The 12056-nt window shown below is 31.8% G+C and overlaps 1 protein-coding gene across 1 annotated transcript in view; it reads right to left on the reverse strand.

Annotated features, from left to right (window-relative positions):
• LOC145305369 (FMRFamide receptor-like) overlaps positions 1 to 12056 on the reverse strand; it is a 37575-nt gene that overhangs the window by 900 nt on the left and 24619 nt on the right. The window contains exons 9-11 of the mRNA XM_080146987.1: positions 9596 to 9638; positions 6310 to 6365; positions 5878 to 5945 (exon numbers count right to left, since the gene is read on the reverse strand). Coding sequence (XP_080003113.1) covers positions 5878 to 5945; positions 6310 to 6365; positions 9596 to 9638 — 167 coding nt within the window. The remainder of the gene's footprint in view (positions 1 to 5877; positions 5946 to 6309; positions 6366 to 9595; positions 9639 to 12056) is intronic.

A 12056-nucleotide genomic window follows, 5' to 3' on the forward strand; every position in this document is an offset into this window, starting at 1 on the left:
ACTGAGATATCAAAGTGGTGTTATGACCGTTTGACCGCACCCTGACCGACTTTAGAACCGATTTTTGTCCGGCTTTTACTAAAGACATATATCATGAATATCGTGGCTTCTATTACAGCTAGAGACCTATAAATTTTTTTGGTAAATCCTTGAGCAATAATAAACAGATAAAAATATTAATTTGCGCCGCCAACCGCCGTTTTACCGCCGTAACCGCCGAAAATGGCGGTTTCCGTTATTTGCCGTTTTTTTGCAATGATCAGAAAAGGTAATTTTTTTGTTATGAAAAATAAAAGTTCGTCCTAAAATTTGGTGATCCTAGCTGCAAAATTGGCCGCTCTACAGCTGTTTTAAAATTTAGCGGCTAAGGAGCGGCCTGACCGCTATGACTAGAAAAAGTAATTTTCTCTAAAAATACACATGAACCACCAGAAAAAAATTTTACGTCTTTATCTGTAACAGAAGCCGAGATAGAGGGGGGGGTCAATATGACCCCCCACCCGCCCGATCTATTAAGGTGGGAACAGGGGCCCGATCTGTAAGGGTTAAGAAACATAAATAGTTTCTGAAAAATAAGAGAAGGAAAAAGAAGGATGAATTTAATTTGAAATTTTGGCAAAGCTTTAAGAATAATAAGTAAATATTTCGAAATATTTGAAGCAAAAAACAATACTTAATTTTTATTCTTAAGATAGATAGCAAATGAACCAACTTAAGATAAAACTTTCTTAAAAACATTTCATATATTTTCCTGGATTACAAATAATATTAAAGCACTTTGACTTTAGAAAAGTATTTAATAGTCTTTTCAGGGAAAAAAAATAACCAAAATCTTTAAACTGTTAAATTTATCTTATTTTCAGTAGCGTAGTTAATATATTGCTCTCTTCAGATGTCAATGTATTATACTTAATTTGGCTCGTAGTTGTTGATATTAAATCTTTCTATTATTGGAGTCTTGTTTACTTGTTGTTTACAAAGGTTTTGTTTAAAAATTACAACGTAATAAGTTTTGGTTTACTACGTTTATGGTTCTCAGATAACATTAAAGAAAGTAATATTATTCTGAAGCAAATTTTGAGTTATAGCAAAATTATTTACGTAATTTTTTTAGCGAAGATACTATATAAGTTAATATGTCTGTCTGTTTGTCTGTCCATCTGTAACGAGTTCTGTAGCTTACATTTCAGCTTTAGGTCAGTACGCCCATGTAACTCTTAATTGTTAGATTTATCCATCTAACTATTTACATATCTATCTTTTTATCTCTCTCTCTTCTCTCTCTCTCTCACTCTCTCTCTCCCTTTCTCTCTCTCTCTCTCTCGTTCTCTCTCTCTGATTGAGTCTGTTTGTCTGTCAGTCTGTAACGCTTACTATCTCACTCTCTCTCCCTCTCTTTTGACATAGAGATGGAAGAAGTAAATAAACTAATCAACTTCGATACTATTTTAAAATAATTTTGTTTTGTTTTTGTTTATGTCCATAAAAAGTCCAATAAATATCTGAAAGAAGATAAACAAAAAAGTTTTGTTTTGTTTTTATTTTTGACCACAGAGAAAAAAATAATATATACTAAATAAACAAGGATGGCTGTATGCAAAAATAGCACAGCAGAAAAATAAATGGAATGGACTTACGGACAAAGTGAATTATTGAGCATATGTTCACTTTTCATAACTAATTAAAGAATGAGAGATAATATGCAAAAAAATATAAAACTTATAAAATTAAGGTATATGTCGTTTGAAGCATGTCAGACAGATAAACGGACAAGACAATGTATAGTTGAGATGATCAAATGTAATAGGAATTAGCATCCGAGAAAATCACATTTCCCCCAAAGCGTTACAGACTAACTGACTGACGGAAGGACGGACGGACAAAGTGAATTATAGAATAGCTTTACAACTAAGAAGGAGAGGAGTTATATAGAAAAGAAAGATTAAACAAGATTAGTGAAGATGAAAATTTCTGCCTTTACTAATGAAAATAAATTTATACTGTCCATACGAGTACAGACAAAAACTATAAAGTCTGGAAATCATTTGAAGACTTAAAAATAATTACAAATTTAATGAAAATGATATCTGATCAAAGCATAAAACGACTAAAATGTTCTAATGTTCTCATACTCGAGCTAACAAAATAAAAAAGTTAAAACCCAATGAAAAATGGTAAAATTTAGACAGACACAATTAAACATCCTACTAATTTTGCAAAGAAGACGTCTTAACTTTATTGCTTTTTATTTAGAATAGCTAGCCGGTGCTTTTAGTACGTAGTAGATGTAAAATTTTCCATAGAATTCAGATATGCAATCGTTTTTTGTAGACTTCTCTTTTTTGAAGTAATTTAAGTTTTAAAAAAAAATAATTAAGTCGGTTTTAAGGTACTAAAACGCAACAAAATAAAAGAAGAAAATTGCCAGTATGAACAAAAATAGTAAGATCTTTAATTTGACACCTTACTTTTTAAATTCTGTTGAGTAGTTATTAAAAAAATCTATTTTTTTAACCTCGTTTTAATCAAAACTTTAAACCTAAATATTTTCTCTCACAGGCATAACAAATATGTGTTTATATATGACTTTAGAATGAGAAAAATATTACGAATCCATTCTAAGCAAAATTGAAAAAGTTTTATAAAATTATAATAAAAAATATAGGTTTATTTAAGAATCATAATTTTCCGCTTTAAAGGGTTAACTTGAACAAAACCTGAACAAAACCTGAACAAAACCTAAACAAATGCACATGCACTGTAACAGATATTTTTTAAACACAAGAAACAATAATGCATTTTTAACTGCATTGTTTTGAAGTTTATAAACAGATTGAAGCATATTTGTTCATAATTTTTCATTCTTTACATGTTATGTAAGTATCACTATTTTTATTGTAGTATCTATTGTATATATTGTATGAACATTATCCTTTTTTTGTCAATTCTATGGGTTAAGTTTCGAGTTGAAGCTTCTTGATTTGTCAATTTTTGAGATTTTTGATTGGCTAGTTTAATAGTTACAGTTAAGTGTTGCCTGTAAAAATATAATATTTTAGACCATTTTAATTTTTTTAAGTTTTTACTTTTTTCAATTTTGCTTAGAATGGATTCATAATATTTTTCTGATTCTTAAGGTATATATGAACCCATATTTTTTATGTCTGTGTGAGAAAATATTTATGTTTAAAGTTTTTATTAAACCGAGGTTAAAAATGTAGATTATTTCAATAATTACTCAACAGAACTTAAAAAGTAAGGTGTCAAATTAAAGATCTTACTATTTTTGTTCATACTGGCAATTTTCTTCTTTTATTTTGTTGCATTTTAGTACCTTAAAACCGACTTAATTATTTTTTTAAAAAACTTAAATTACTTCAAAAAATAAGAGGTCTTCAAAAAAAACCAATTGCATATCTTAATTCTATGGAAAATTTTACATCTACTACGTACTAAAAGCACCAGCTAGCTATTCTAAATAAAAAGCAAAAAAGTTAAGACGCCTTCTTTAGATCCAATTACTTTTGTTACGATTAGAAATTTGTTCTAATGCTTAAGCCAAAAAAATTCCACTAAAAATTGGCTAAGATATGAGAAAATCAGGGCACTATTGAAATTATATCATATGTACTTTTATGTCAAATGTACCTTTATGTGAAACGTTTTTATGTGAAGTGTACCTTTATAGCCAATGTACCTTTATGTCAAATTTTTTTATGTCAAATGCACTTTTATGTTAAGTTGTTTTATGTCAAATGTTTTATGTGAAATGAATTTATACCAAATGATTTTATGTAAAATAGTACTGATGTTGTAATTCCTACCAACCTAACTATCATCTTTTTGAGAAAAAAAATGATTTTAGTCATCCTTGCTCTTAAAGTAGACTGGAAATCTGGATTAACTTTCCATATTAGCCAGAAGTAAACAAAAACAAAAGTTTTTTTGTCTTTTTACTTTTAATGAATTCACTTTCCAAAATAAAATGCTCTAATTAACAAAGAATCTAAACAATTTTTTAATCATTAAAATGGAAATTTCCAAAATTGTTCTTTATTTTAAAATTATCGATAAGCGTTTTCATTTCGTTATGCAAAATTTCGCTGGTAAATAAGAGATAAATAACATCGGCGCCATCATACAAATAACCCCCACCCTCCATCTCATTTTAAAATAAATTTAAAAAGGTTGGGGGGTTAGTTTTTCAATTTTTTGTTTAGTACCTAAGGTCATGTTAGGGCACCGAAGATTCAGGACCCCTTTTTGGGTTGGACTTAATGAAATAATTTTAGGTGGATTGGGGTTAGGGAATTGGGATACCATTGCTCGACTGGCTACAAAACATTAAAATAGTGTAGTGTCCAATATAAAAATGTAAATACAATGTAAATTACCAATCATAGGCCAGTATACATTGTTATTGACCAATGGTAAATTGTATACTGGCCTGTCATTGGTCATTTTTATTGGACATTATACGCTGTTTCCTAAACATTTTTCATTTTTTACTAAATCCAAAAAAAAATGAAAACGGAAAATAACTACTTCTGATACCACAATTAGTGAAAAAGCAAGTAAGAAAACACTGCAAAGTGTACTGAAATAGTAAATGACAACAAACTTTGTCTTATTTAGGGGTTGAAGTAGAGATTCCCCCCCCCCCCCAAAGAATTCGGGATTGCATTAAGTCTTACTCCCTCAGTGATTTTTGAGGTATTACCGTAACATTTCATTTGAAGGGGGGGGGGGGGGGGGTATTTAACCGACCTTATAAACTATCCCTTGGATATTTTTTTGAGAAGCGAATTTGAGCATCAAGTTATCCACACCCCTTCCCAAACAAAAATAAAAGCTTTGACTCCCTTGTCCATCAGAGGTCCTTCTTAGTCTGGAGATATAACCTTGCAGGGTCCGAATCTAGCGATGCTGCCCTATCTAACCTACTTAACCTAACCTAAAACTTACACTAGAAATTGGCATTTAATTTCCCAAACCTAAATTAAAGGGGTTTTAAATGAGATTAAATGGAGAAATATGATGTTGTCAGGAGTTCTAAAAACAGACCCTAAGTTTTTAAAAGTTTTCTTTTATATTTGTTACAAAGATGGCAGGGATTCCTAGAACAATAAATGGGAGATAAATTATTTTTTTTCTCCCAAATTACAAGCAAAACATATGACATAAATATTACTTTATCAATTTTGTAGGATTATTTATTTTTAAATAAAAGTAACAGGATGTCTATCTGTGTGTCGCTTGAGATATCACTAGCTGCTGGACTGATATGGTTCTCCTTCAGGAAGGTCTTGGGAGAAGATATATCCAGCCTTCCAAGAGAAATTGCCATTAGAAAAATAGGCCCCACCCCAAAGTTTTTCGTTCCTCAACTAAAATTAAAAGTGTAGGGGCAACTAGAGACTTTTAGGGGTTGGCAACTAGTTTTTAATAGAGCAACACAATAGGGAAATTTTGAAAGATACAGAATATAATTCACCTTGAATTGATCTATCCATTTAACCATGTGATACACATCAGGGGTTCAGGAATAGGACATTGATATGTATTTAATGTCGTATCTGTTAAGTTATGCCTTTAGTAGCTATTACATTATTGAGGGCCAGGGGGGTAAGAGGGTTTATAGTTATTTATTGCATCTTATTATAGACAGCTTTCCGCGGATATTATAAGAAAAATTATAATAATAAAATCAGTTTTGTTGACCCCAAGGGACCGAAGGCCCGAGCTATCAGAACTGGATTTTTTTTATTTAAATATTTGTGTCAAATTGTCTGTAATACGATTTTTCAGTATGACTGAGAACCGGTTCTAATCCAACGGATATAAATCAGTTTCGAAGCCATGCAAGAAAATTAATACCTGAATTTTCTTCAACTCTCTAAAGATGGAAACGTTGAGAAATATTAACACCATGAAAGGCAATACACCTAAAATAATATATAAATTATTAGTTGTTTTATAAGATATCTAAAATGGCTTCAATTTTAAGGATGAAATCGGCTGATCGATTAAAAAGTTTGAAACGTACTTGTCGTTTGATCATTCGTTAATCACGTACGTCACACATATAACAAAATTATCTATTTTTTTTATTTCTTGGTTTTAGTGATAACCCTTTTTTCTATAATTAGGGTGTGACCGTGCGTAAGTCCGCCTATCTGTATTCTGTATTCAAAAAAGACAAAGTTAATGAATCTTGTTAATACTACAACTCGAAGTTGCTTTGGATTTTTCTTTAAATCATTGATTTTGATCATTTAAAAGTAAAAAAAAATTAAACTGTTTACTTACAATTGACAATAAAGTTAGCCCATACAATGTAACCAAGAATGTACTGCTTGTTCTGTCTAAAAATATAAAACAAAATGATTAGTAGTTCATTGGTGCCTGTGTCCCTAGCATTTAGGAGCTCGGTATTCGAAGATAAAAAAAATAGCCTTTCAACATTCTGGAACCTAAGTAATACTTATCTAAAGTAGAGACCTTAATCGGTTCAGTAGTCATCGAAATCTTATCCTTCAGACAAAAGACCTTATTGATTTATTTTATAAATAGCGGCTTCGCCCCTAGCCTCTAGGGGTTTGCCCCCAGAGGTTTGATCAATCTATTTTTATACTAAAAAAGAAAAAGTTTTTTTTTTTTTTTTGGGGGGGGGATATTTTTCATTTTGGGTTGGGGGTGTCTCAACCTCTCAAAATAGCTTAAAACCATCCCAGGACCAGTATATATTCCCTAAAGAGTAGAGCCCAATCAGTTCAGTGGTTACTGAGATCTGAAGATTCAGACAGACAAACATCGCACTACTTCGTATCATAGATAGGATAGAATATATTTACAGTCACCAGTGAACTAACAAGTCAGCCACTAGAAGGGATCTTGGGATCTTAAGGGATAAACAATTAGCAATAAATTAATTTACTCATAATAAACGAAATAGCAACTTCTGTAGATTAAAATCAATGTTTTAAAAGTTTGAAAACTGGTAGTTTGAACCAGTCAATATATCAAGATTTAATAAATTACCCAAAGTTGTTTAATTAAACGATTGATAGAACTTTTGGAAACAGAATAATTTTAACTCTAATGTTATTTCCCCCTGGTTACATTAAATTTTCCTTATTGAATAAACAGACTTTTTTGCCTTTTAGATAAATGGATATTTTGTACATAAGAAATAAGACTACTTTACAATTGAAATGATTGTCAGGGAGGGAGGGGAGATTGGGCTGTTTATTACACTAGTTCCCAAAGTTTTATAATAATGTTTACTCTAACAACTTTTGGGGACTTTTAATGAATTTTGATTAAATGGTTCATTTGTTAAGTGTCCAAACGTTTCAACCTCGAAATGTAATCTACAGAAGGGGGGTAATTTTGTAAATAATCTTATGGTACATTAATTTATCGGTCAGTGTCTTATCCCTTTAGATCCTTGTATTGTTGTATAACATTTTGTCATGAAATAAAATCAAATATGATTCTAAGAAAGTTGAATATTATGCAACTACTTACGCTTGTCTTATGTAAGCTTTAAGATAATTTTATATAAGTTTTAAAAAGAATAATTTTGTTCATATCAGGGATCCTAAGGTATAGGGCAGTTGACGATAAATTAAAATAAATCCTAAATGATTAATAGATATTACTCATTTTGTAGAAAAACATCTTATAGTTTGGACACTAGTAATTTGGAACCGAGGAATCAGAGAAACTGTTTATAAAAAACTTTGGGTACCATTATAAGTAACAGTCCGATCTCCCCTCCAATCGAAATGTTTCCTAAAAGATCATACTAGGCCATGGTTAATTTAATTCAAAAGCCAAAATGGATTTGTTTTAAATTTTATGCAAAACTTTAATATACCATGAAAATAGTACTAAAATTACCATAAATGTTCAATTTTGATCGATTTGTGAAAATCCAAATTTTGTATGTATGTAAAATGAATACAGAACAAGTGGATATATAAACAAGCAAAAATTTGTCGTTAATTTATGTTGCTCATAAATTGGTAAGTTCGTTCAGAGAGTAAGAGGGGAGGGGATGGGTTAAAGTGGGGGGATGTTGGTATCGTTATTTAAGCCAGCTGTGAGTAACACTTTATTAAAGTATATGAAAATCTGGCGCAATATCTTTGTAATCATATATCGATTGTATCACTGTACGCACTTAAAAAGGAAATTTTGTTAAATTTATATTTTAGAATAGGGCTACTATACAACGTATAACTATTGTTGTTTGTTAGTTTATTCTGCATTAATTATTAATATAATTTTGCTTGATTGGGTAATTATGTTTTAAGTTCGAGTAATTAAGTTTTTTATTAATTCAAGCAAGAAGGGAGGGAACATAAGACAGTAAATGATATTGGTACTCAAAGTTTTATTCGTTTGTACTTTACATAAAATGCCGTGTCAGTAGGGTATATAAAACAATAAATAATTTATTTTAAAAATAACTATAAAATGTTTTCACAATAGTTTTGCAATAAAATATTAAAGTAATTAAAAAATATATTTATTTATTAAATAAATCACCCGGGATTGGATCACCAATGGTACTCGCTGAGTACCATTGGTGCGCTGGTACCGCGCCACTGGCCGCGCCGATTCGCCCCATGACATTTCAATTTAAAGATTGGTATTAATGTGGTAATACGGCAACAGACGGACGGGCAGTTTACAGAATTGCTACGCAGTGACTTATCATAACAAGCCTTCTGCACTAATCCCATTATATCACCATTTACCTCATGACCGCCGGTGACCCCGCTGTCCAGCGGTCAAACTGGCCTGCCTAAATATGGGGAGGGGCACGGACACGCAGCTATCACGCGCCCCTCACGCAATTATACAACCGGGAGGCGCTGCCTCCCCTTTTACCACAGCTACCCCCGCAGACTGTCTACCGCCGTGGGCTAAGCCCTTGTGTCCCACACCCCCTTCAAACCTAACCTATTGTTATAATCTGTTGTATATATATAGTAAACATCCATTGTAAATTTATTCAGTTAAATATATAATTTCTGTATGACTAAATCCTGCTAGTTTGTTTTGGTAGAATAATTCAAGGCTAAGGCTCGTTGGACTCGAACTCGCAACCGGTGAGCTGAACCGTTCGGCTTACCACATTAATAATCTGATGGTGCGCTGAAATGAATCGCCCCGGTTCAGCGCACTTATAAAAGATTTAAAGATCCAGCTCTGGATTAAAATTGAGGTATAGAAATATTACAGAAGCATTTAAAGATGAAAGATTAAAAAAAAGGAAATATCGATGAAAGGTAGATAGACAGATAGAGTGATATAGAGATAAATAGATAGTTAGATATATTACCCGAGAGGGGTAGGTTGTACTATGTAAATAGATAGTTATATATATTACCTGAGAGGGGTAGGTTGTACTATGTAAATAGATAGTTAGATATATTACCTGAGAGGGGTAGGTTGTACTATGTAAATAGATAGTTAGATATATTACCTGAGAGGGGTAGGTTGTACTATGTAAATAGATAGTTAGATATATTACCTGAGAGAGGTAGGTTGTACTATGTAAATAGATAGTTAGATATATTACCTGAGAGGGGTAGGTTGTACTATGTAAATGATTGTTTCTTCCACTGAAAACAAATATATATTTTAAAAGCGAAGCTTTTTCTATAATTAGGTTCCGTCCGTCCGTAACTGTTAGCTCTCTTAGTTAATTTAAACAGGTTAGAATTATCCTATCGATTTCAAACTTTGCATGGTGATTCCTTTGACAGTTAGGTACAACTTAATGATCGCAGCAACTCTATAATCGTTACTAGAAAGTTCGTACGTCCATTTAAAACATGCTGATTTTTACTTTTTTAACAACAATTTTTTGGGTTAAAATTATCTGATTCATCTGATTTTTTGGTATACTGATTCCTATTACAACAAGGTACAATGTTACAAGTGAAGCATCTCTGAAGACAAGTCCTAAAATTGTAAGTATGTCCTTAAACAGTACCATGTATTTAAGCAGTTTACAAATTTACTTACAATTTTGTTTAGATTTATGCATTATGGTTGCATATACATATCTGGTTTTCAATCAAACCGTCTATAAGACTTATCTTTTTAGTTAATCAAAACAACAATTTTCTAAAACAGCAACAATTTATATATTCTATTATTTAACACTTTAATTTGCAAGAAAAAGCAATCATCGCAGCCTTGATAGGACACCAACAAAAAAAATTGAGTAAAAAAGAAAATTTTCATATTTTGAATTTTGATTTCATGTTTGACATTCAATTTTTTACTACGCTGACAGTCCTTCAATTCACTTTCATGGAAATGTAAAATATATAAATGTACAGGGATGGGGGTTACATTGGACTGTAAATCACACAGGTACCCAAAGTTTTATAACCACATTCTCTTATTCAATGGCTCAAAACTTTGGACCCTTTATTGAAATTTGATTTATTGATCCAAACATGTATTGTTCAAACTTTTTAACCACTCATTTTAATTTGCAGTAGGGTCAATTTTGTTCATCATCATTGTATATGAATTTGTAGTCCATTGTCTTATCCCTATAACACTGACATATATGTATGCAGCCCTTCAGGGTTTCTTCTGGTTCGATTACAGAAACCATATTTTAAAATGAGAAACATTAGCACCCTAATAGAAAATTTAGATAAGGGGTTGGGCTAGTTTTCGATTGATTTTCTTCACTCTGTTATGTTAGGTTAGGTTTCCATTAGGGCACCGCAGGGTTAGAGCTCCCCGCAGGGATTTAGCATAGTAAAGAAAGCCTAACTCCAACGCAAATATTATTTTCAGCGTAAACAGTGAACCAAAAAAATATGAAATGGCTCAATGAGTCTGCACAAGAACACTGCGATAGGGAGATACAACTTTATTTAACCCCTTTCCCCTCTAGTGTTTTACTCTAATTTTAGGAGCATTCAAAAGGAGGGTGTCAACAACCCCCTAAAACAGGGAATTTGGTAGAACTTCCCTCCCCTTTTTCCCCTGTGTACCCTCTGACAAAACAGCAGCATGTTTTTAGCGGCTCTAGTATCACACAGTGGAGTCCAGACTCGAAAGTTAATGGCACTCGCCAGACATAGCAGCAGTAAATAACGTTATTAACGGCTCTAGTTTGACGCGATAAGGTCCGGATTCAAACCCAACATACCAACGTCATAAGGTAGCTCGATTCTAAAATAAACCCTGTATTGTTGTTTTTCTAAAAATCAAACTTAATTCCAGCTAATCTAATCGAGAAAAAAATGTTCCATTTTTTAATTTTACTAAAAAAAGTTTTTATCTTATTTGTAAAAATCAGCTGTCATATAAAAGTCTGAAAAAAACTAAAATGTTGTCAAATTTAGAAGTGTTTGCACTGGTAAAAGATTCATTGTGGTTACAAGGATGACAACATCCATAAAAGCGAAGCGCTGAAACGATAGGACAAACGGACATTAACACTTATATAGTGACAAAATTGAATAATCGGAAAATTAATGAATAAGAGTCAAAGCAAAATTGTGAGTAAATTTGTTTAAAAACTTCTTGATACAGGATAATGTTTATGGGCATACTTACATTTATAGGACTTGATTATAGAGTTGGCTTGCCTATAATATTGTTCTTTGTTGTCCCAGTATACCAAAAATCAGAACAATCGGATAATAAGATCACATAAAAATGTGTTGTTAAAAATATAAAAATCAACATGTTTAAAATGGACGTACGGATATTCTGGAAATGATTATAGAGTTGCTACGCTTTTTAAATCGTACCTAACTACTACAGGAATCACCATGCAAAGTTTGAAATCGTTAGGACAATTGTAACATGTCTAAAATAACTAAAAAAGCTATCCGTCTCGGACGGAAGGACGGACGTACCAACCCTAATTATATCTATTGATATATTTACTTTATCAATAACTGATTTTAGTTTCAAAACGATAAAAAAATTCCATGGGCTACTTCTCTTACAGGGTGCTGGGACCTTCCCACAAAAAGTTAATAACCTTCCAAGGACCTATGAGA

The sequence above is a fragment of the Acartia tonsa genome, chromosome 14 (genome assembly GCF_053477335.1).
Source record: "Acartia tonsa isolate MP-2025a chromosome 14, ASM5347733v1, whole genome shotgun sequence".
NCBI classification, from domain to species: Eukaryota; Metazoa; Arthropoda; class Copepoda; order Calanoida; family Acartiidae; genus Acartia; species Acartia tonsa.